The 26,604-nt window shown below is 43.2% G+C and overlaps 1 protein-coding gene across 1 annotated transcript in view; it reads right to left on the bottom strand.

Annotated features, from left to right (window-relative positions):
• ZNF496 (zinc finger protein 496) overlaps nt 1–26,598 on the bottom strand; it is a 46,508-nt gene extending 19,910 nt beyond the window's left edge. Inside the window, exons 1-6 of the mRNA XM_010846470.1 lie at nt 26,411–26,598; nt 26,026–26,251; nt 24,531–24,647; nt 23,756–24,182; nt 23,155–23,338; nt 16,915–16,991 (exon numbers count right to left, since the gene is read on the bottom strand). Coding sequence (XP_010844772.1) covers nt 16,915–16,991; nt 23,155–23,338; nt 23,756–24,145 — 651 coding nt within the window. The 5' untranslated portion in view covers nt 24,146–24,182; nt 24,531–24,647; nt 26,026–26,251; nt 26,411–26,598. The remainder of the gene's footprint in view (nt 1–16,914; nt 16,992–23,154; nt 23,339–23,755; nt 24,183–24,530; nt 24,648–26,025; nt 26,252–26,410) is intronic.
• Between the last annotated feature and the right edge of the window lie 6 nt (nt 26,599–26,604).

Raw genomic sequence — 26,604 nt, 5'->3', positions numbered from 1 at the left:
GCCCTAGAGCCCATGCTCCGCAACAAGAGAAGCCACTGCAATGGGAAGTCTGTACACCACAACTAGATGAAAACCTGGCAGCAATGAAGACTCAGCACAGCCAAAAATAAAAATATAATAAATTACAAATAAATAAAGTAAGGCTCTTTGCAAGTCTACTATTCTGGCAATCTTCCCCAAAATTGATATCAATGCCAAAGAAAAAGTTAAAAATAAAAATAAACACAATATTTCAGGGACTTCCCTGCCAGTCCAGTGGTTAAGGCTCCTTGATTTCATTGCAGGGGGAATGGGTTCAATCCCTGGTCAGGGAACTAAGATCCTGCATGGTGTGCAGTGCAGCAAGAAAAAAAAAAAAATCAAAACTTTCTAAGGCTGAATCAGTTTGGAACTGGACTTCTCAAACTTGGATACATATCACTCAAGCACCTTGGTAAAAATGCACATTCTGCATCTGCAGGTCTAGGGTGGAACCTGAGAGCTCACATTTCTCAAGGGGTTTTATTGCTAGCCAGAGGCCAGTGGGGGAGAGAAATCTGTCCTTCAAGATAAGTTCCACAGAATGGAAGGCAAGGCTCAGGAAGTCACAGGCTCTCCTCTCAAGGGCCTGCAGGAGAGAAATTGTTATTGGTCTTAAAGGAAATACGCCACCCTGAAATACATTACTTTGGCCCAAAGATCTTTGAGTTGTAGGGAATGGATAAACAGAAAGACTGCAAAAAAAAGTACCCTCCCCCCATTTGCCTAAAGGCAGGTCGTAAATGTTCCTCTGTGAAAGTATGCCTCCCCTCCTACCAGGGAGGTAAGGTGACTTAATCACCAGACAGAATTCTAGACTCTTATCAGCCCAGAGACAGCATAGTGAACTTAACTAAATCATCTTTATCTTCCATTAGTTTACATATCTACCTTCCCACAATTTATTAGCCCTTGAAGCTCAAAATCCTCTTGTCATTTCTCCATAAATGAACTGCCTGTGGTTAAAATGGGTTTCCCAGGTGGTACAGTGGTAAAGAATTTGCCTGCTGGTGAACGCAATGGCACCCCACTCCAGTACTCTTGCCTGGAAAATCCCGTGGATGGAGGAGCCTGGCAGGCTGCAGTCCATGGGGTCGCTGAGGGTCGGACATGACTGAGTGACTTCACTTACACTTTTCACTTTCATGCATTGGAGAAGGAAATGGCAACCCACTCCAGTGTTCTTGCCTGGAGAACCCCAGGGAAGGGGGAGCCTGGTGGGCTGCCATCTATGGGGTCGCACAGAGTCGGACATGATTGAAGTGACTTAGCAGCAGCAGTAGACACAAGAGACTCCGGTTTGATCCCTGTGACAGGAAGATCCCCTGGAAGAGGAAATGGCCACCCACTCCCAGTATTCTTGCCTGAAAAATTCCATGGACAGAGGAACCTGGTGGGTTACAGTTCTTGGGATCGCAAAGAGTCTAACATGACTGAGCACACACACACGTGGTTAAAGTGGTATATAAACTCTGGATCTGGTAAGGCATCCCATAGGCATACAAAATAAAAAATTTTCACCTGTTAATCTGTCTTATATTAGTTCAATTTGCAGTTTCCTGGCCACTAAACCTTAGAAAGTAGAGGAAAAAGTTTTATTTTCCCCCTCCTTGGGAAGTCTCTCCATATGAGAAATTGATAAGGAAAAGATAGTAATTGACACTGTTGATGAAATATGAAAGAAATCAGAAAAAATAGAAAAGAAAGAAATTCATGAAAACACTCAGAAATCTCAGAAAACTGGAAACATGTAATATTGTTTTACTTTTCCAAAATCATGCCAATTTTTATAAGAAGAATGGGTGGGGGAAATATATAGGTCCACTTAAAATCAGATTTGCAGAGGAGACCTCTGTTTCCTTCTTGAAGATGGAGGAGACATACCTTTCTTTAAGTGCTCCCACTAAGTAAAACTAAAATCCTAGGAAATGATATATTAAAAAACAAGCAAACACAGCAGACTATGAAAAGTGGAGAAAGAGAGGCACACCAGCTAGAAACCTTGGATCAGGAGGAACAACAGTGGTGAGTACCCTCATTTTTCTTTCGGCCTCATATATTAAATCAAAACTTGAAGCTGAAGGAGCCAGTAACTCCAAAACCCCAATACACAGAAGTTGCTCAGTCGTGTCTGACTCTCTGCGACCCCATGGATTGTAGCCCACCAGGCTCCTCGGTCCATGGGATTTTCCAGGCATGAAAACCCCAATAGGCACAGATAAAAATAAAACCCTAACAAAAGCCTGTTCTCTCAGGCACAGGACTGAGAAAGTAGCTAGACAGACAATACCTGCTCTACTCCAGCCAAGCACCACAGAAAAAAACTCTCCAACCTTGTTCATAATAGGAGTGAGTGAGAGTCTAAACTTCCACCCTCATTAGGCTGCAATGAAGTGTCTAAACACCCCCACTGGGGTGGTCTCAGGGAATGCCAAGCAGGGATCTGGAACTTCCATCCCTGCTGCTGCTAACAGTCCTCCCCACTACCACCACTGCATCAGTGGAGACCATATCAGGAACTACCAACCAGTATCAGGAACTACCAACCCCCCTCAGGAGCCCTCTGACTTTGGAGCCAATGGAGACAAGTTAAGGAGGAAGCTTGATTTGTTCCCTCACCTGTCAGTAATATGGTAGCCTACCTGCTCGTTTTCCTCTCTCCACCTTTAAGATTTTGCTGTGTTTTTAAAAAATGTATAATTTCCTGGGATTTTAGTTGTACTTAATGAGCACAATTAAAGGGATGGGAATACCACACCACCTTACCTGTCAAACCTGTATGCAGGTCAAGAAGCAACAGTTAGAACTGGACATGGAACAAGAGACTGGTTCAAAATTGGGAAGGGAGTATGTCTTACATGCAGAGTGCATCAGACTAAATGCTGGGCTGGATGAATCACAAGCTGTAATCAAGATTGCCAGGAGAAATATCAATAAGCTCAGATATGCAGATGATACCACTCTGAAGGCAGAAGGCAAAGAACTAATGAGCCTCTTGATGAGGATGAAAGAGGAGAGTGAAAAATCTGGCTTAAAACTCAACATTCCAAAAAGTAAGATCCTGGCATACAGTCCCATAACTTCATGGCAAATAGATGGGTAAAAAGTAGAAACAGTGGCAGATTTTATTTTCTTGGGCTCCAAAATCACTGCAGAAAGTGACTGCAGCCATGAAATTAAAAGACGCTTGTTCCTTGGAAGAAAAGCTATAACAAACCTTGACAGCTTATTAAAAAGCAGAGACATCACTTTGCAACAAAGGTCCACAATCAAAGTTATGGTTTTTCCAGTAGTCATGTAGGGATGTGAGAGTGGGACCCATAAAGAAAGCTGAGAGCCAAAGAATCGATGCTTTTGAATTGTGGTGTTGGAGAAGACTCCTGAGAGTCCCTTGGACTGCAAGGAGATCAAACCAGTAGATCTTAGAGGAAATCAGTCCTGAATATTGATTGGAAGGACTGGTGCTGAAGCTCCAATACTTTGGCCACCTGATGTGAAGAGCCAACTTACTGGAAAAGACCCTGATGCTGGGGAAAATTGAAGGCAAAAGAAGAGGGCAGCAGAGGATAAGATGGTTAGATAGCATCACCAACTCAATGGACATGAATTTGAGCAAACTCCAGGAGATAGTGAAGGACCCAGAAGATACATCATAAGAAACTTCTGAAACCTAAAGACAAAATTTAAAAAAATGGGATCTTTCCTATAGGAAGAAAGGAAATTCATGTGATAGCAGATTTCTGGTCAGAAACTGTGCACGAAACGTACTTATCAAGTGCTGAAAGAGAACTGTCAACTGTAGATTTTATATTGATGAAAATATACTTCAGGAGTGAAGGGAAAATCTAGACATTCCCAGGGGAATAAAAAATAGTTACACTTGCCACCAGCAGATTTATCTTAAAAGAATGGCTAAAGAAAGTTCCCTAAACAGAAGGGAAACAAGGAAACAATAAAAGGAATTGTGGAACATAAGAAAGGAAGAAAATGTTAAGCCAAAATATGAGCAAAGACAATAGGCTTTTCTTCTTTTTAGGTTTATTAAATAATGTTTGACAGTTGAAGCAAAGGTTGTAACACTGTCTAACATAGTTCTAAATATCAGACATCGTTCTTAATGTATGCAGAAAAAATATTTAAATCAATCGTATTATAAAATGGGAAGGGTGAAGGGATGTAAAGCATTGGGATAAGTTCCGTATAATACCTAGAGAAAGTGAGACAGGAAGGAAGAGGGCAGGGCACAACCATTATGACACAACCATTAACAACAGAATAGGATATAAATGGGTTAGAACCAACTAAGCCCAGGAGGGTGGAAGATTTCCCTTCTAGTGGACTTGAGCCTCATTATACACTCTTGAATCACATTAGTATCTAAATGACATATCCACAGAGGCCACGGCAGTTCAGAGGACAACCATAAAAGGCCAAAAAGTGAGTGGTGGCCCAATTCCTGGAAATCTCTGCTCCTTCCCCAAATTAGAATAATCTTCCCATTCGTTAGCCTATGAAGTTACTCAGCTAATAAAAATAACCACCACCACACCTCAGGGCCACTCTTGCCTTCCCAGACCATATACACTGTGGAGTATTTTCTCCCAGCGCCTCGTACTTCCCCAGACCCCGACCTCATGCTCTGGGGCTGCTGCTCTCAACTTTTGAAATGACCCACATTGTCCACAGAGTGTGAAAGTTAAAGTGTTAGTTGCTCAGTCATGTCTGACTCTTTGTGACCCCATGGCATTCTCGAGGCAAGAATACTGGAGTGAGTAGCCATTCCCTTCTCCAGGGGATCTTCTCAATCCAGGGATGAAACCTGGGTCTTGCACACTGCAGGAGGATTCTTTACCGCCTGAGCTACCAAGGAAGCCCATCTACAGAGTGTGTATTTCTCTAAACTCGCTTCCACTTTACTATGGTCTGCTAGTGTATTCCCTCCTGCACAAAGCCAAGGACCCTCACTTGGTGGACTGTCCCAGGGAATCATTCAAGACCTAGGACATGACCATCCTCTCCTGTGTGCCATATTTTTTCTGCAACACTATCACTAAAAAGTTATATGACAAAAATTCTTTGCTTGATCAAACTTTAGTCAGGCTCCTGAACCTTCCCCTATGCCCTCTGTGCACTTCCGCATAAAACCCAATTTCAGCATTAAGTCAGTTTAACCAGCAACTAAGCTTAGCACAACAGAGTGGTTTAACCAGAATCTTCTGTCTTCCACAACTGACTGTGTTCCTCATCCCTTACCACCCCCTAGGTCATGTCTGATCACCCTGGTCCAGGGGTCCCCAGTGCCCGGGCCATGTACTGGTACCGGTCTGTGGCTTGTTAGATACCAGGCCACACAGTTAAGAGGTGAGTGGTGGACAAGTGAGCAAAGCTTCATCAGTATTTACAGATGCTCCCCATCACTGCATTACTGCCTGAGCTCTGCCTCCCATCAGATCAGTGGCAACATTAGATTCTCATAGGAGTTTGAAGCCTACACTGAACTGAGGAGATACCCCACATCCAAGGTCAGGAGCTGCGGCTAAACTTTGCTGGAGTGGCTGTGACCGGGTACCCCGCATCCAAGGTCAGAGAAACCTCAGCAAGACAGAAGGCGCTGGAATGGCGGCTGTGTGGTGCTCGAGCAGCTGTGAGAAGATACCCCAAATCCAAGGGCAAATGAGATGCCCCAGCAAGAGGGTAGGAGGGGCGAATTCGCATTTAGAATCAAACCCCATTCCTGCCAGAGACGCTCAGAGGGCTCAAACAAACCTTGTGCACACCAGGACCCAGGGACCCCATAGAGACTGAGACAGAACTGTTTTGAGTGTCTCCTGGTGATTGCAGCCATGAAATTAAAAGATGCTTACTCCTTGGAAGGAAAGTAAGTGAAAGTTGACCAACCTAGACAGCATATTAAAGGGCAGAGACATTACTTTGTCAACAAAGGTCCGTCTAGTCAAGGCTTTGGTTTTTCCAGTAGTCATGCATGGATGTGAGAGTTGGACTATAAATAAAGCTGAGCACAGAAGAATTGATGCTTTTGAACTGTGGTGTTGGAGAAGACTCTTGAGAGTTCCTTGGACTGCAAGGAAATCCAACCAGTCCATCCTAAAGGAAATCAGTCCTGGGTGTTCATTGGAAGGACTGATGTTGAAGCTAAAACTCCAATACTTTGGCCACCTGATGCAAAGAGCTAACTCTCTGGTTGGATGGCATCACCGACTTGATGGACATGGGTTTGGGTAGACTCTGGGAGTTGGTGATGGACAGGGAGGCCTGGCGTGCTGAGGTTCACGGGGTTGCAGAGTCGGACATGACTGAGCTGACTGACTGTGGAGGTATGGGTCAGCAGTGGACTGCCACAGGGACAGGGGCTCTGGGTGCAGCAGACTTGGGTATGGCGTAAGTCCTCTTGGAGGAGGTTGCCATTAACCCTACCATAGAACTGCGAGAACTTATACAGGACTGGGAAATAGACTCTTGCAGGGCACAAACAGAACCTTCTGTGCACCAGGAGTCTCCAGCAGAGGTGTGGGTTGGTAGTGGCCTGTTGCGGGGTTTGGGGCAGTTAGTGTAGCAGTGCTTGGCATGGGATATTTTGAAGGAGGTCCTCATTATCTTCACTACCTCCACCATAGTTTAGCCCCAGGTAAATAGCAGGGAGGGAACACAGCTTCACCCATCAACAGAAAATTGGATTAAAGATTTACTGAACATGGCCCCACCCATCAGAACAAGACCCAGGTTCCCCCTCAGTCAGTCTCTCCCATCAGGAAGCTTCCATAAGCCTCTTATCCTTCTCCATCAGAGAGCAGACAGACTGAAAACCACAATCACAGGAAACTAACCAGTCTGATCACATGGACCACAGCCTTGTCTAACTCAATGAAACTATGAGCCATGCTGTGTAGGGCCACCCAAGACGGATGGGTCATGGTGGAGAGTTCTGACAAAATGTGGTCCACTGAAGAAGGGAATGGCAAACCACTTCAGTATTCTTGCCTTGAGAACCCCATGAACAGCATGAAAAGGCAAAAAGATAGGACACTGAAACATGAACTCTCCAGGCCAGTAGGTGCCCAATATGCTACAGGAGATCAGTAGAAGTAACTCCAGAAAGAATGAAGAGATGGAGCCAAAGCAAAAAGCACACCCAGCTGTGGATGTGACAGGTGACAGAAGCAAAGTTCGATGCTGTAAAGAGCAATATTGCATAGGAACCTGGAATGTCAGGTCCATGAATCAAGGCAAATTGGAGGTGGTCAAACAGGAGATGGCAAGACTGAACGTCGACATTTTAGGAATCAGCAAACTAAAATGGACTGGATGGGTGAATTTAACTCAGATGACCATTATATCTATTACTGTGGGCAAGAATCCCGTAGAAGAGATGGAATAGTCATCATGGTCAACAAAGGAGTCTGAAATGCAGTACTTGGATGCAATCTCAAAAACAACAGAATGATCTCTGTTCATTTCCAAGGCAAGCCATTCAATATCACTGTAATCCAAGCCTATGCCCCAACCAGTAACGCTGAAAAAGCTGAAGTTGAATGGTTCTATGAAGACTTATAAGAACTTCTGAACTAACACCAAAAAAAGATGTCCTTTTCATTATAGGGGACTGGAATGCAAAAGTAGGAAGTCAAGAAACATTTGGAATAACAGGCAAATTTGGCCTTGGAATACGGAATGAAGCAGGGCAAAGACTAATAGAGAAGACTCTACATATGGAAATCACCAGATGGTCAATACCAAAATCAGACTGATTATATTCTTTGCAGCCAAAGATTGAGAAGCTCTATACAGTCAGCAAAAACAAGACCGGGAGCTCAGATCATGAACTCCTTATTGACAAATTCAGACTTAAATTGAATAAAGTAGGGAAAACCACTAGACCATTCAGGTATGACCTAAATCAAATCTCTTACGATTATACAGTGGAAGTGAGAAATAGATTCAAGGGATTAGATCTGACAGACAGACTGCCTGATGAACTATGGACGGAGGTTTGTGACATTGTACAGAAGACAGGGATCAAGACCATCCCCAAGAAAAAGAAATGCAAAAAAGCAAAATGGCTGTCTGCAAAGGCCTTACAAACAGCTGAGAAAAAAAGAGAAGCTAAAGGCAAAGGAGAAAAGGAAAGATATATCCATCTGAATGCAGAGTTCCAAAGAATAGCAAAGAGAGGTAAGAAAGCCTTCCTCAGTGATAAATGCAAAGAAATAGAGGAAAACATAGAATGGGATAGACTAGAGATCTCTTCAAGAAAATTAGAGATACCAAGGTAACACTTCATGCAAAGATGGGCTCTATAAAGGACAGAAATGGTATGGACATAACAAAAGCAGAAGATATTATGAAGAGGTGGCAAGAATACACAAAACTATACAAAAAAGATCTTAATGACCCAGATAAACATGATGCTGTGATCACTCACCTAGACCCAGACATCCTGGAATGCAAAATCAAGCAGGCCTTCTCTACAAACAAAGCTAATGGAGGTGATGGAATTTCAGTTGAGCTATTTCAAACCCTAAAAGATGACGCTGTGAAAGTGCTGCACTCCATATGGCAGAAATTTGAAAAACTCAGCAGTGACCATTGGACTTGAAAAATTTCATTCCAATCCCAAAGAAAGGCAATGCTAAAGAATGTTCAAGGTACCTCAAAACTGCAGTCATCTCACACACTAGCAAAGTAATGCTCAAAATTCTCCAAGCCAAGCTTCAACGATACAAGAACCATGAACTTCCAGATGTTCAAGCTGGATTTAGAAAAGGTAGAGGAACCAGAGACCAAATTGCCAACATTCTCTGGATCATAGAAAAAGCAAGACAGTTGCAGAAAAACATCTACTTCTGCTTTATTGATTAGGCCAAAGCCTTTGACTGTGTGGATCACAAGAAACTGTGGAAATACCAGACCACCTTACCTGCCTCCTGAGAAATCTGTTTGCAGGTCAAGAAACAACAGTTAGAACTGGACATAGAACAACAGACTGGTTCCAAATTGGGAAAGGAGTAAGTCAATGCTGTATAATGTCACCCTGCTTATTTAACTTCTCTGCAGAGTACATCATGTGAAATGCCAGGCTGGATGAAGCACAAGCTGGAATCAAGATTGCTGGGAGAAATCAATAACCACAGATATGCAGATGACACCACCCTTATGGCAGAAAGTGAGGAAGAAATAAAGAACCTCTAGAAGAAAATGAAAGAGGAGAGTGATAAAGTTGGTTTAAAGCTCAACGTTCAGAAAACTAAGATCATGGCATCCAGTCCCATCACTTCATGGCAAATAGATGGGGAAACAATGGAAATAGTGAGAGACTTTATTTTCTTGGGCTCCAAAATCACTGCAGATGGTGACTGTGGCCATGAAATTAAAAGACACTTGCTCCTTGGAAGAAAACTATGTTCAACTTAGATAGCATATTAAAAAGCAGAGGTATTAATTTGCCGACAAAGGTCCACCTAGTGAATGCTATGGTTTTTCCAGTAGTCATGTATGGATGTGAGAGCTGGACTGTAAAGAAGCTGAATGCCAAAGAATTGATGCTTTTGAACTGTGGTGTTGGAGAAGACTCTTGAGAGTTCCTCGTTCTATAAGGAGATCAAAGCAGTCAATCCTAAAGAAATTCAACACTGAATATTCAATGGAATGACTGATGCTGAAGCTGAAGCTCCAATACTTTGGCCACCTGATGGGAAGAACTGACTCATTTGAAAAGACCCCGATGCTGGGAAAGATAGAAGGCAGGAGGAGAAGGGGACGACAGAGGATGAGATGGTTGGATGGCATCACCGACTTGATGGACATGAGTTTGAGCAAGCTCTCAGAGTTGGTAATGGACCATGCTCTAGTCCATGGGGTTGCAAAGAGTCAGACAGAACCAAGCTACTGAATCAAACTGAGCAACAAAGATCCAGTAAAGTCAAAAAAAAAAAGCAACTTTTTTAAAAAAGAAAAGAAGCGTGAATATAGAACTCAATAGCACCATCAAAAATAAGATCTAAGCAACATTTATACACTACTTCACTCAACAACTGCAACATTTTTTTAATTTAAATGCTCACAGAATATAAACTAGACAACCCTATACTGGATCATCAAAATCCTGGAAGAAGAGGAGAAACTCCCAACAAATTTGAAATCATACAATATGTTCTCTGAAAACAATGAAATTGAACTAGAAATCAATAATAGAAACATAAAAGGAAAATTTTCAAATCTTTGGAAACTGAACACCACACTTCTAAAGTATGGTGAAGAATAAGGCTCAAGAGAATTTAAAAATACACTAAAGTGATTGATAATAAAACAAAAACACACTGTACTACAATTTGTGGGATGTTGTTAAAGCAGGATAGCATGAAAATGCTTACATAAGAAAAGCTTACATTTGGGGACTTCCCTGGTGGTTTACCAGAGAAGGCAATGGCACCCCACTCCAGTACTCTTGCCTGGAAAATCCCATGGACGGTGGAGCCTGGTTGGCTGCAGTCCATGGGGTCGCTAAGAGTCAGACACAACTAAGTGACTTCCCTTTCACTTTTCACTTTCATGCATTGGAGAAGGAAATGGCAACCCACTCCAGTGTTCTTGCCTGGAGAATCCCAGGGATGGGGAAGCCTGGTGGGCTTCTGTCTATGGTTGCACAGAGTCGGACATAACTGAAGCGACTTAGCAGCAGCAGTAGCAGCAGCTGGTGGTTTACCTGTTAAGAATATTGTCTTCCAATGAAGGAGACACAGGTTTGATCCCTGGTCAGGGAACTAAAATTTCACATGCCTTGGGGCCAACTGAGCCCACAAACACTAGAGCACATGTGCCATAACTAAAGCTTTTGCATTGCAATGTAGATCCTGCATGCTGGAGCTAAAATCTGATGCAGCCAAATAAATAGATAAATATTTTTTAAAAAGGAAAAGAAAAACACAGATTACCACAACTCATCCATTGTGAAATAGATAGCATGACCAGTCCTATACCATTAAGGAAGTTGAATCTATAATTAAAATACCACACACACCCCACTCCACCCTCAAATCTTTATAGTTCATGTAGTTTCCCTAAAGAATCCTACCAAACATTCAAAGAATGAACACTAATTCTACACCATCTCTTTTAGAAAACAAGAAGAGGGAACACTTTACAGTTAATCTTCAGAAGCTAGTATTACCCTGGCCAATTTAGGCAAAGACAGTAAAGAAAACAAACAAAAACCACTGACAGACATCTCTCATGAATAAAGAATAAAAAATCCTTAATGACATAATAGCAAATAAAATTCAGCAATATATAAAGAGAATTTCACATCAAGAAGTCATGAATGACAAGAAAGCATTTATTCCAGGGATGAAAAGCTGGTTCAAATTCAAAAGTCAATCAATACAATCCACAATATTAACAGTCTAAAGAAAATTCAAATAATCATATCAACTGATAAAGGAAAGGTTTTGACAAATTCAACAATCACACATAATAAAAACTCCAGAAAAACAGGAATTAAGAAACTTGAACAACTTGATAAAGAGAATTTATTTAAATTTTACAGCTAACATGTTTAACTGTGAAAGACTAAATGCTTTCCCCTCAAGATGGGGAATAGGGCAAGGATGGAGATTTGTTCCCGCCTCTGCTATTCAACAGTATGCTGGAAGTTCTATCCAGTGGAATAGGGCGAGAGAAGGAAATAAAAGAATAAAAACTGAAAAGAAAGAAATAAAACTGCCCTAATTTGCAGATGACATAATTGTACAGAAAATCCAGAACTGCTTAAAATTAAAAACAAAAACCAAAACCCCACCAAAACCCTTCTTAAACTCACCAATGATTCTAGCATGGTCTCAGAATACAAAATAAACTTACAAGAATCAAGTATGTTTCTTATCCTATAAATAAATGTGTTGTCACCACAATTTTAAATATATTATAATTTACAACTGCTGATAAAGTGAAGTACCTAGGTCTAAATCTAACAAAACACATAGAAAATGTATAATCTAAGAATTTATATAACAGTGATGAAATAAATGTTTAAAAAAGTAAATGAAGAACAATATTGCATTCACAGATTGGAAGACTCAGATGATAAAAATGCCCATGTTCCCCAAACTGAAATATAGGTTGGTTTAACAAAATCCCTATCAAAATATCAGTAAGATCCTTTGTAGTCATGGACAAGATTATTCTAAAATTTACAGAGAAAAGAATTAAAATAGCTAAAATCAAAGGGATTAAAATAGCTAAAATAATTTTGAAAAAGAAAGAATAAAATAAAAGAATCAATCTACCCAACTTTAAGACTTAGCATATAGCTACAGTAATCAAACTTGTACAGTACTAGCAGAGAAAGAGACAAATAAATCAATGGAACAGAATAGAGAACCTAGGAAAAGACTCACACAAATATGCTCAACAGATTTTTGACAAAGGGACAAAAGCAATTCAGTGGGGGAGAGACAGCCTTTTCAACAAATGGTATTGGAGCAACTGGACATCCACTGGTAAAAAATATGAACCTTGACCTCAATCTCACATTTATACAAAATTAGAGATCATGGACTTAAATGTAAATGGATCACAGATCATGGATTAAAGGTAAAAAGAACTCAAATGTAAAATGTGAAACTATCTCACTTTTAGGAAAAAATAGGAGAAAATCTTTGGGATCTAATACTAAGCCAAGAGTTCTTAGACTTTATACCAAAAGCCTGATACTTAAAAGGAAAAACTAACAACCTGGACTTAATCCAGATTTAACACTTTTGCTCTATTAAAAACTCTGTTAAAGGGATGGAAAGACAAGTTTCAGAGTAAGAGGAAAAATCTGCAAAACACATATCCAACAAAGGACAAATATATATTGAGTTCTTAAAACAATAGTAAAAAAGTAAATGGTCCAATTAGAACCATGGGCAAAAGTCATAAAGAAACATTTCACATAAGAGGATATTCAGATAGTGGAGAAGCATAGGAAAAGATACTCAACTTTATTAGCCTTGAGGGAAATGCAAATTTAAACCACAATATCACTTATCAGAATGGCTAAAAAAAAAAGTGACAATAATGAACAGTGAGAGGATGTAGACAATGTCGTTATTCATACATAGCTCACAGGAATGCAAAATGGAACCGTTACTCTTGAAAAGGAAGTTACTCTGGAAAATAAAAGCTTCCCTACAAAACTAAATATACACTTCCCATTAAACCTAACAACTGCATGCCTGAGCATTTATCCCAAAGAAACAAAGACTGACATTCACACAAAACCTGTACACAAATGTTTACAGCAGCTTTATGCAAAATGGCCTCTGTGGGGAGACAGCAAATTAGCCAAGATGGCTGTGTTCAGGCTCTCTCGCCCCACATTTTGTAAATAATGACTATTAACAGTTGAAATCATTTTTATAGCACTGCACATGCACTCATGAGGTACTCCCTTGGCTACTTTGTGGGGTATCCCTGTATGAGCTTCACCATGAAAAACTCTGGCTGCTGCTACATTGGGGCCATGCTGGAGGAACATCATGATTATGGTATATGAGATTATATTATGGCTCTGTTATGGCTACATTATGATTACATTGTGGCTGCTGCTATGGCTCCCACAACAGCCAGGAGAGAGGCTGTATTATGGCTGCCATGCCAGCCAGGAAAGAATAAACATGTCTGCAGTTCCTATGGCTCCTCAAGTCTTCTTCCAGCCTCTTAGCTTGTGCCTTGCCTACCCTGGGTTCAGCGAACAGTGTGGACAGTGTGAAAAGAGAGACAATTGGCACTGTGAGCAGGATCAGCAAGACAGCCCCAACTAGAAACAACCAAAATGTCCTTCAATGGGTGACTGGTTAAACAAACTGTAGTATAGCCGTACCAAGACATTCTACTCAGTACTAAAAAAGGAACAGACTACTGATACATGCAAAACCCTGGCTGAAGCTCCACAGAATTATGCTGTAAATTCCCAAATGTTACATACTGTATGAATCCATTCATATAATTTTCTTGAAACGGCAACATTCAGTTCAGTTCAGTTCAGTCCAGTCACTCGGTCACGTCCGACTCTTTGCGGCCCCATGAATCGCAGCACGCCAGGCCTCCCTGTCCATCACCAACTCCCAGAGTTCACTCAAACTCATGTCCAGCGAGTCGGTGATGCCATCCAGCCATCTCATCCTCTGTCGTCCCCTTTTCCTCCTGCCCCCAATCCCTCCCAGCATCAGAGTCTTTTCCAATGAGTCAACTCTTTGCATGAGGTGGCCAAAGTACTGGAGTTTCAGCCTTAGCATCATTCCTTCCAAAGAACACCCAGGGCTGATCTCCTTTAGAATGGACTGGTTGGATCTCCTTGCAGTCCAAGGGACTCTCAAGAGTCTTCTCCAACACCACAGTTCAAAAGCATCAATTCTTCGGCGCTCAGCTCTCTTCACAGTCCAACTCTCGCATCCATACATGACCACTGGAAAAACTATAGCCTTGACTAAACGGACCTTTGCTGGCAAAGTAATGTCTCTGCTTTTCAATATGCTATCTAGGTTGGTCATAACTTTTCTTCTAAGGAGTAAGCATTACAGAGATGTAAAACAAGTTAATAGTTGTCAGAGAAAGATGAGAGCATGGTGTAAAAGAGAAGTGGGTTTGGTTATAAAAGGCAAAATGAAGGATTCTCCAATGAAGCAAATGACCTGTATCCTTTATGTATCCATGTCAACTCGCTAGTTGTGACACTGTATATTTTCACAAGATGTTGCCATTTAAGAACTTTACACAGTTTGTTATGATCCACACAGTCAAAGGCTGTAGCGTAGTCAATGAAACAGAAATAGACATTTTTCTGGAATTCCCTTGCTTGTTCTATGATCCAATGGATGCTGGCAATTTCGTCACTAGTTCCTCTGCCTTTTCTAAATCCAGCTTGTACATCTGGAAATTCTTGGTTCACGTACTGTTGAAGCTTAGCTTTAAGGATTTTGAGGACTACCTTACTAACATGTGAAATACGAGAGAAATATCAATAACCCAGATATGCAGATGATACCACCCTAATGGCAGAAAGCACAAAGGAACTAAAGAGGCTCTAAGAGGAGAGTAAAAAAGTTGGCTTAAAACTCAACATTCAAAAAACTAAGATCATGGCATCCAATCCCATCACTTCATGGCAAATACGGAAACAATGGAAACAATGACAGACTTTATTTTCCTGGGCTCCAAAATCACTGTGGATGGTGACTGCAGCCATGAAATGAAAAGACACTTGATCCTTGAAAGGAAAGCTATGACAAACACAGACAGCATATTAAATAGCAGAGACATCACTTTGGCAACAAAGTTCTGTATAGTCAAAGTTATGGCTTCTCCAGCAGTCATGTATGGATGGATGTGAGTTGGACCATAAAGAAAGCTGAGTGCTGAAGAACCGATGCTTTCAAACTGTGGTGTGAGAGAAGACTCTTGAGAGTCTCTTAGACTGCAAGGAGATCAAACCAGTCAATCCTAAAGGAAATAAGTTCTGAATATTCATTGGAAGGACTGATGCTGAAGCTGAGGCTCCAAAACTCTGGTCACCTGATGCGAAGAGCGGACACAATGGAAAAGACCCTGATGCTGGGAAAGACTGAGGGCAGCAGGAGAAGGGGAGTGACAAGAGGATGAAATGGTTGGATGGCATCATTGACTCAATGGACAAGAGTTTGAGCAAACTCCAGGAAATGGTGAAGGCAGGAAAGCCTGGCATGCTACAGTCCATGGTGTCAGAAAAAGTCAGACATCACTTAGTGACTGAACAATAACAAATATTACTTAGTATAAAAGTATAAGCAATCTTATACTTAGTATAAAAGTGTAAGGGATCTCTTATGAGTATAAGAGATTCAACTTCATGTAAATTGAACTATATGTGATTTTAGTTATGTAAAAAAATTAAAAATATATAAATTTCATGTGCACCATGATCTCAGAACAGCATTACTAACAATAGCCAAAAGGCCGAAGCAACCTAAGTGTCCATCAATGAATGAACAGATAGACAAAATGCATTATATACATAACAGGGAATACTATTCAGCCTTAAAAAGGAAGGAGATTCTGCACATGTTACTTCAAGGATGAACCTTCAGGTCATTATGCTTAATGAAATAAGCCAGTCATGAAAAGAAAAATGCTGTATGATTCCACTTATAGGAGATATCTGGAGTAGTCAAATCATAGAAGAAGCAGAATGGTGGCTTCAAGGGGCTGGGAGGTATGAAGAATGGAGGGAGTTACTTAATTTGTGAGGAATTTCAACTTGGGCAGATGGAGAAGGAAATGGCAACCCACTCCAGTATTCTTGCCTGGAGAATCCCATGGACAGAGGAGCCTGGCAGGCTATAGTCCACGGGATCACAAGAGTCAGACATGACTTAGAGACTAAACCACCACCACCACCACCAGATGAAAAAACACTAGAGGTTGGCTCCACAACAATATCAATATGTTTAATATTACTGAACACTTAAAAACACTATGTGAAAAATGGTTAAGATAGTATATTTTGTTATGCCTATACTACCATAAATATTTTAAAACCAAAAAAAAAAAAAAGATTTTCATGATGGTGATTTCTAGTTCATTAGGCAGCAACTATCTTCAACAGAGTGATAAAACAACACTGAATATCAAAATATACATCTTTTTTCCCACAAGATGCATATCAAGGCTCATTAGATATTAAATTTACAATATCTCCCTGTGTGTCACACTAATCAAAGATATATCAATTTTTAATAAGAAATATGAGTTTCATCTCCTTTGGGTCGTGTATGTTCAACAACCATCACAGTACCTGATAGATACTGAAACACATGTGCCAAGCACTAAGGCTCATGAGTGACTGCCCCAGAAATCACTCACCGGGGGTAGCTGGAAGGTAGTCATCTGCTGTGCATCCCTCAAACTCGCTTCCTGAAGAATGGAAGTGTCTTGCAGGACTGAAAGAGATCAGAAAAGAATCCCATAAAAATCTGAGTCTCTTTTCTTACCTGTAGAAAAAGGATTACCGGATGATGTATGTAAAAAGCATTTGCAAATCATAAGGGTTTCTATTGCTTTGCTTTAAGACATGTCAATGTGGGCTTTAAAACGAAATGCTTGGGTTCCAGTTGGCTCTGCCACCAACCAGCCATGTGACTCCCTGCAGGTCCAGGGACCTCAGCTCTATCATCCATAATATGAGGGAAATAAAGGTTAAGACTCCACGGAGTAAAAGGTCAGTAAGAGCTGTTGGCAACAAAGATTTTGTGGGACTCTAGTGTCATGTAAATTTATACATTTATAAGTTTATAAATTGCAAAGCTCCTTAAGGAAGCCTATCTTTCTTATCTCTATTAGATGCTCCTGGAAGAGTACTTGGCACAATACCCTAACCACTAATCACACAAAAATGTACACAAAAAATGTAGAGTGTAGCATTGGGATCATCTCACTCTCCCTTATCCTGGGCTATCAAGAGCCTCTGCTATATTCTCATGTGATTTCTCTCCCCTGACAAGCTCCTGCCTGCACTTCTGCAAGAAGTGAGCCATATACCTGGCTCATGTATATGCAGTGCAGTCATGTCAAATGAGCTGTGTTTCAAAAAGTGCTCCTTTCATAGAATTAACTTGGAAGGATGTACTATCATCTCTCAGTTTAGAGAAAATTCAGATTAACCCCAGTTCATAATGCAAAATCAGTGCCAAATAGAAGCCAATGCTCCTCACCTTTCACACCTGGGATGCAAAGCTTTCTGCAAACAGGGGCAGGTGTGACTACTTGGAACAAGAGCCCAAGACAGGAGCCAGCTCAGCCAGCAGTGACATTTGGGGAGCAGTTCCCTATGGGATGCAGCCTCATCACTCTGCTGCCAGAAGCTCAGGGTTGGTGGGTATGGATTTGGGGAAGGGATTTTTTTTTAATAATTATTTTTTTAATTTATTTGGCTGTGCCAGGTCTTAGCTGTGGCACTCTGGATCTTTTATCTTCATTGTGGCATGCTGGATCTTTAGTTGTAGCATGCAAACTCTTAGTTGCAGCATGTGGGATCTAGCTCCCTGACCAGGAATCAAACTTGAGCCACCTGCATTGTGAGCATAGAGTGAGTATCAGTCACTGGACCACCCAGGAAGTCCCTTGAAGAAGGGATGTTTTAATTTTGCTCTCATATCTACCACCTTCTGAGGGATAAAACACAGCCCTACCCTACCTTTCAGCATGATAAATGAGCATATCAATACTTTGAGGATTACTTTGAAAAGCTTTCAGCCTCTAAATAAAAACTATATTTTGGGGAAAATCTTCAAGACTAGTAACTATATGGTTTTTACTGGAAATTCTTCCCAGTGATCAATCACCTGAACGTTTAAGGTATTGCTAATAGCTAACTCTCATCATGCTTTCTTTGTCCATTTATTATTGCTCAGGGAAATGGCAGCACTGACCCTTTTGACACGCAGCAGCTGGCTTATCTCAGAACTCTACCAGGAAGTGAGTAGGCTGACACAGTTCCTTAAGACCCTCTCATAGCCACCTGTAGAACCTGTAGAACCCAGGCTGCTGGCATGGGCATGCATGCTATGTCACTTCAGTCGTGTCTGACTCTTTGCAACCTTATGGGCTATAGGCCACCAAGTTCCTCTGTCCATGGGATTCTCCAGGCAAGAATATTGGAGTGGGTTGCCATGGTGGTTCTCCTCCAGGGGATCTTCCCAACCCAGGGATTCAACCTGCATCTCCTGGGTCTCCTGCAATGGCAGGTGGGTTCTTTACCACTAGTACCACCTGGGAAACATTGTTTATCTGGGCAAATGGTTGTTTCTCATGCCTGTGGTTGTGGGCTGAATTGCATCTCCACTGAATTCATATTAAAGACCCAACCCCCAATACCTCAGAACGGGAATATATTTGGACATAGGATTTTTCAAGCAGTAATTAAGTTAAAATGAGGTAATGGGAGTGGGCCCTAATCCAATATGCCTGATGCTCTCATAAGAAGAGGAGATTAAGACACAGACATACATAATGAAGACCATGTTAGGACACAGAAATTTCTGTTGTTTCAGCTGCCCAGTCTGTGGGACTGTATTACAGCAGCTCCAAAAAACTAGCACATCTGTCTTGACTTTTAACCAAGGAAAGGTTGGAGTTTATTTGATTTGTACAAAAATTAGTATAGTTTCACACATAAAGAAACGTACTATGTAACTTTTCTATACTCCAAAGCTTATTACAGTAAAGACAATTTCTGTGAATCACCAAGAATGGATTTCTGGTCTCCTTATGCTTTCTTCTGCCATCTATAACTGTAGTACAAAGTGATAAGTCCACCTGAGCTAACCCTCACACCATACAGGTCACTCTCTTCCACCTGAGAGCACCAATTTTTTCCATGTTGATTACAACTAAAAATCATGGGCAGGGGACTTCCCTGGTGGTCCAGCGTTTAAGACTCCATGCTCCCAATGTAGGGGCTCAGATTCAATCCCTGATTAGGGAACTAGATCCCACATGCTACAAGGTGCAGCAAAAAAAAAAAAAAAACTTAAAAAAACTCCCTAGACTTTCATGGTGGCTCAGTGGCAAAGAATCCACCTGCCAATGCAGGAGGTTCAATCCCTGGTCTAGGAAGATTCCACAAGTCTTGGAGCAGCTAAGTGTGTACGCTACAACTATTGAGCCTGTGCTCTAGAGTCTGGGAACTACAACTACTGAGCTCATGCGCCGCAACTACTGAAGCACACCTTAGGGTCTGGGCTCTGCATGAAAAGCCCATGTACCGCAACTGGAGAAAAACCCTCACAGCAACGAAGAGCTGGCACAGACAAAAAGAAATAAGTAAAATTAAAAAACAAAAACCCTAGGAGTTTGCATGCCACAACTAAGAGTGTGAACGCCACAGTGCAGCCAAGAAAAAATAAAAAATCATGGGCAACTCACCCCCCAGTCAGTATTTTATGGGTAGCCAGACATACCTCATTTTATTGCACTTTGCAGATATTATGTGTTTTAAAAAGTAAAGATTTTTGGCAACTCTGCCTCAAAGCAATCCTACTGGTGCCAATTTCCCAACAGCATTTGCTTACCTCATGTTTCTGTGTCACATTTTGAGAGTTCTTGTAATATTTCAAACTTTTTCATTATTATCCTATCTGTCACAGTGACCTGTGATCAGTGATCTTTGATCACTATTACTATACAGTAACTTTGGTTACTATTGTAATTGTTTTGGGGTGCCATAAACTCTGCCCACATAAGCATATTTAACAGATAAATGTTGTGTGTGTTGTGCTGGCTCCCTGATTTCTCTCCCTCTTTTTGGACCTCTATTCTGTGAGACACAACAATACTGAAATAAGGCCAATGAACAATCCTACAAGGGCCTCTAAGTATTCAAATGAAAGGAAGGGCCACATACCTCTCACATTAGAAGATTTAAAACAGTGAGGAAGGCATATCAAAAGCTGAAACAGACTGAGACTCTTCCCTTGTGCGGCCCAGTGGCTAAGACTGCACTCCCAATGCAGGCGGCCTGGGTTCAATCCCTGGCCAGGGAACTAGATCCCACAAGTAGCAACTAAGAGTTTGCATGCAGCAATTAAAGATTCTGCATGCCATCAGCCAAATAAATAAATATTAAAAATAAAAAAAGCTGAGGCAGGCTAAAAGCTAGGCCTCTTGCATCAAACAGCCAAGTTGCGAATGCAAACAAAAAATTATTGCAAGAAATTAAAAGTTCTACTCCAATGAACACACAAGAAGGTGCAATAGCCTTATTGCTGGTACAGTGGAAGTTTTAGTGGTCTGGATAGATCAAACAAGCCTCAACATTCCCTTAAGCCAAAACCTAATCCAGAACAAGGCCGTACTTCTTTTTATTCGACAAAGGCTGAGAGAGGTAAAAAAGCCATAAATAAAACGTTTGAAACTAGCAAATGCTGGTTCACAAGATTCAAGGAAAAAAGCTCTTCTCCATAATATAAAAGTGAAAGGTGAAACAACAAGTTATCCAGAAGATCAAGTTAACATCATTAACGATGGCACCTACACTGCACAACAGATTTTCAGTGTGGATAAAGCAGCCTTGTATTGGAAGAAGATGCCACATAGGACTTTCATAGCTACAGAAAGGGCAATGCCTGGCTTCAAAGCTTTAAAGAACAGGCTGACTCTTTTGTTAGGCACTAATACAGCTGGTGACTGTAAGTTGAAACCAATGCTCATTTACCATTCCAAAACTCCTAGGACCCTGAAGAATTATGCTAAAGCCACTCCGCCTGTGCTCTATAAATGGAGCAAAGCCTAGATGACAGCACATCTGGTTACAACATGGTTTACTGAATATTTTAAGCCCCACTGAAGAGACTTACTGCTCAGAAATAAAGATTCCTTTCAAAATAGTACTGCTTTTTGAATAGTCTCCCAAGAGATCTCTGTTGGAGATATACAAGATTAATGTTGTTTTCATGCCTACTAACATAACATCCATTCTGAAGCTCATAGATCAAAGAGTAGTTTCAACTTTCAAGTCTTATTATTTAAGGTAAGAAATACATTTCACAAAGCTATAGCTGCCATACACAGTGCTTCTTCTGATGGATCTGGACAAAGTAAACTGAAAATCTCCTGGAAGGGATTCACTGTTCTAGATGCCATTAGAATATTCATGAGAATGTTTCCGGTGGTCTAGTAGTTAGGGGCTTCCCACATAGCTCAGTAGGTAAAGAATCTGTCTGCAATGCAGGAGACCCAGGTTTGATCCCTGGATCAGGAAGATCCCCTGGAGAAGGAAATGGCAACCCACCCCAGTATTCTTGCTTGGAGCATCCCATGCACAGAGGAGTCTGGCAGGCTACAGTCCATGGGGTCGTAAGAGTTGGACACAACTTAGCGACTAAACCACCACCACCAGTGGTTAGGACTCAGCACTTTCACTGCCAGGGCTCAGGTTCAATAGCTGGTCGGGGAACAAAAATCCCACAAATCGGCATGGCCAGGAAAAAAAAAACCACTCATGGGAAGATACCAAAATACCAACATCAACACAACAGGAGTTTAAAAGAAGTTGACACCAATCCTCATGGATGACTCTGAGTGGTTCAAGGCTTGAGTGGAGAAAGAGATGACATATGTGGTAGAAATAGCAAAGAAATAGAATTAGAAGTGGAGCTTGAAGATGTGACTGACTTGTGAAAATCTTATGATAAAACTTGAAGAGTTGCTTCTTATGGATGAGTAGAGAAAGCAGTTTCTTGAGATGACATCTACTCCTGGTGAAGGTGCTGTGAAGACTGCTGGTGAAATGGCAACAAAAGCTTTAGAATATTACATGAACTCAATTGATACAGCAATGACAGTGAGAGGACTGATTCTATTTTAAAAAGAAAGAAGTTCTGTGGGTAAAATGCTATGAAACAGCATTATATACTATAGAAAAATTGTTCCTGAAAGGAATGATCCAATCGATGAGGCAAAAGTTAATTACTGTCTCATTTTAAGACACTGCCAGTTACGCCAACCTTCAGCAACTGCCATTTTGATGAGTCAGCAGCCACCAACACGGAGGCAAGACCTTTCATCAGCAAAAAGATTTCAACTTGCTGAAGGCTCACACAATGGTTAACAATAAAATATTTTCAATTAAAATAAGTACAATTTTGAGACACACATATCACCCTGTTCCCTAGGGGGCATTTTTATATTTTCTTTCAACATTATAAAATCTTGAGAGCAGAAGCTACTTAAGTGAGAAAAGAGATGTTCAGAGAGATAAGAGGACATGGCTACACTCAGCTCCCCACGCAGGCCCTATTTGGACAGTGATGGTGCCCAGCTGTCTCCAAACCAACAAAACAAACTCAGAGATGCGCCCTCAAAGCAGTGAGATGATGCAGCCTCAAAAAACACCTACTCACAGAAGAGGTCCCTCTGGGCAGACCTGGCACCACGAAGAGGACAATCTCATGAGATTCTCATTCAATTGTTCTAGGGAAGGACCAGACCCTGAAAAAGGTTCAGAGCCACTCAGGGGGCAGGAGAGAACCAAAAATGTCAAGAGCTACTTCCAAGCGCACAGGGCCAGGAACAAACGCCCCTCCCCCACTCCCATGGGCACCCTACCTGGGTCCCCGCTGAGCTGGCCTGAGAGCCTGCTTGGAAGCCCAGGGCTCTGAGCCAGAGCTATGGGCTGGGCATCCTGGCTCTTTGCAAGGTCACTGTGGGACTCTGCTGGCAGCTGCTCTTGCTCTTGGTCTGGAGGGCTGTCCCCATCGTCAATCACCACAGGGTCTTCACAGTGCTTGAGCTGCAATCCCAGAGAGGGCTCTTTAGAGCTCGGTGGAGAGGTCCCTGGCCAGATGAGGACCAGCAATTGTGCCAGGGACTGGGCAAACTTCCCCCTCCCTGGGCCTGCTGACCATTAACACAACCACTAGAAGCACAGACCCACCTTGTTCAGGCTATAAAGAGAGATGACATAACCGTGTCACAAATTAGAGCCTTTAGGTAATGGATTCTGCCTTTTGGGGGTATCAAACTTCAATGTGGACATAACGAAAGCACATGGCTCTAGATGGAATTCCTCATCCCTGGCCAGGGAATACGTGACCCCACCAAAGCATCAAAGCGCGTGGCCACCCTCTCCACATCTGCTGCCCAGCCCCACTCTCTCCCTTTCCCTTCCCATCCTCCCAGCCAGCTTAGCCCAGCCCCCTCTGCTCACCCATTGCCAGGGTCTCCCCGGCTCTCGTTCCAGGGCCTCCACAGCAGACACAGCCTGATCACCACTCTCAGGTTCCTGGGCCCGCACCCAGCCCTGGACCTCCCGGGGCAGGATGGCCAAGAACTGCTCCAGCACCAGCAGCTCCAGGATTTGCTCCTTAGTGTGCCTTTCAGGTCGCAGCCAGCCCCGGCATAGGTCCCAGAGGCGGTGTAGGGCCTCCCGGGGGCCTGCAGCCTCCTGGTAGCAGAAACGTCGGAAGAGGCGGCGGGAGGACTCGGGATTGGGAAGCTCACCCTGGGAGGAAGGGTTCTCTCCCGGTGGGCTCCTCATTTTCCTGGGCTCCTCACTTTCCTTTGGAGCCAAGACTCGGGGGCACAGGGCTGTGGGCATGATGGGATTTGATGGGGGTCAGCAGCAGAAGACGACCCTATTTCCAAACAGAAATCACTGGCTTCAATGTTCTGGTCTCCTGTAGTAGTTTTTTGGGGGTGGTGATGGGAAAAGTGAAAAAGCCCACAGAGATCAGCCTTTGGGAGAAGCACCAGGATATGTGACATTTGTCAGTGTGGATGATCCTTACATAAAGGCAGAGAAGGAACAACCCCATTCCCAAAAGCATCATTATATGATTTCCCTAACTGAGGACTGGATGAACAAGGCAGGCAGTCCAGGAGAAAAGCAGTGACATTTCAACGTGGCACTGGTGTTCCAAGCATCCCAGGAGACCAATGGGGCCGCATGCAGGAGAGAGATGGTAATTAACACTCTGTGGTACCTTCGATGGCCAGGTCCTCCTGGAAGGGACCTGAAATGGACGAGCTGAGAAGGCCGCTATCTCGAGGCTTCAGAGCCAAAGTCACCGTCCTTGCCCTTGAGACCTTTACAAAATGAGCTGAAAAGACAAAGACAGACATGCACAGGAAAAGCCTTCAAAGCTGATCCAGGACAGGAAATTCACCCTGCTGGTAGTGAGTGCTATCAGAGTTAGACCAACACAGAGCGAGTAAGCCTTGCTCAGTGGAGTATGCACCAGGAAGCAGGGAAGAAAGCAGACAGCCCAGAAGACACCCAGACAAAAGAAGCATGTGTGCATGTCAGTTGCTCAGTTGTGTCCGACTCTTTGTGATGCGATGGACTGTAGCCTGCCAGGCTCCTCTGTCCATGGGGATTCTCCAGGCAACAATACTGGACTGGGTTGTCATGCCCTCCTCCAGAGGATCTTTCTGACCCAGGGATCTAACCTGCATCTCCTGAATTACAGGCAGATTCTTTACTGCTGAGCCACCAGGGAAGCCCCCAAACAAGAGATGGGGAGAGTCAAAAGAGGCACACCCTGAGTTAACTACAGAAAAATAACAGTAAGTATTTAAAAGCATCGGGGTTTTAAAAGGAGCCTCCACCCAATTCACTAAAGTCTGAATAGTAAACTTCAGTATATATTTAAAGATGTCTGGACTTTTGACCTGGCCTCCACCCATCTTGCCTTCTCTTCTCTTGTCATCTTCAAACCACAATGAAGAAAACCACACACACCTCACAGACCTTCCCCAGGCAGGACAGAGGTGGGGCACTAATGGCACAGCCTCCACATATGAGGGGCTCAGGAGCCCCTGCATCTCCTCAGTGAACATATGCAGGGCAACATCAGAGTAGCAGCCACTAAACCAGAGTACGGGACCCAGGGAAAACGAATGGCAAATACGGTCCCCTCCCCCACCATCAGGCCTCTGAGATCATTGGACGTGGTCCCTTGCTCTCAACACCCGGTTTAGGAGGCTCCCCAGCATGCCAGCACACATTACAGTTTGCCCCACCACCGGATTTCCCCCAGTGTCTGCTCATGCATCTGACACCCAATCTCAGTCCTACTCAACTCCACCTTCCCTGAACTCGGCCATCACACACCTCCAGGGCCTTGAGGTTCCTCAGGTCTGCACCCACCCTTAGTACTCTAGGGCATCTGGCTCTGGGCTTAGCCCATCATCCCTAACCAGACAGCCTGTCACCCTGGCACCGGCACGTAGGAAGCTCAGAAATGATGAGTGATGAATGAATTAACGTTGATTAATTCAAGAGGATCCAACAGGGGGCGGGGGGTACTTATAAGCCGCTCTACGAGAAGGAACGGAGCTGGATGAGCTGAAAGGGAAGGGGATGAGCATACCGTATGCCAAGGAAAGGGCAAGCTTTCTTTGATCCAGATTTCTCTCCTTTTTCCCTCCCTATACACCCGCACCCACCTCCACTCTAGCCAGCTCCCGGCTCCTCACCTCACAGCATGGAACTCCTTCTCAGCGTCTACCTCAAAGCCCTCCTGCGGCGGAAGTCTACGGCGGCAGCTCCTCATCCTTCCAGCCCGGTCTCCCGGGTGTCCTTCCTGAGGCGGGTTCTCTGCGAGGGCCACTCTGTCCCTGGCTAGCCAAGATCCTGTTTCCTGCTCATCCAGAAAACCACGGCTCCGCTTAAGAGGGAAGAAGTGGGATCAAATGCAGGCGCCTGAAAAACATTTGTGTCGTCTCATCCCCCTGCCCAGAGATTCAGAGCTCAGCCCTGGGAAGGGAGGCCGGAGCGCGCGGGGCTGGGAGCCAGGGGACCGAGGAGCGCGCAGTCGCGTGCGCGGGCCGCAGAAGCCGGGGCCGCCCGGGCCGCACTCACCTCCTCGCCGAGTCCCAGTTGGCGGGCCGTACAGGCCTGACCGCCTCCGGAGCCCGCCGGACGCTGAGGAAAGGAAAGGCCGAAGCCCTCCGGCTCCCTCCCCTGGGACACTTCCTGCTCCGCTCTAGGACCGGGGAGGTCTCCGCATCTCAGTGGTTCTCTCCTCCGCCCCCCGGCCGAGGTGTGCGCTAGGG

Source organism: Bison bison, unplaced genomic scaffold (genome assembly GCF_000754665.1).
Source record: "Bison bison bison isolate TAMUID 2011002044 unplaced genomic scaffold, Bison_UMD1.0 scf7180017864238, whole genome shotgun sequence".
In the NCBI taxonomy this organism is placed as follows: domain Eukaryota; kingdom Metazoa; phylum Chordata; class Mammalia; order Artiodactyla; family Bovidae; genus Bison; species Bison bison.
Note: the sequence above shows the minus strand (reverse complement) of the source record. Positions and strands in the feature narration are given on the sequence as shown.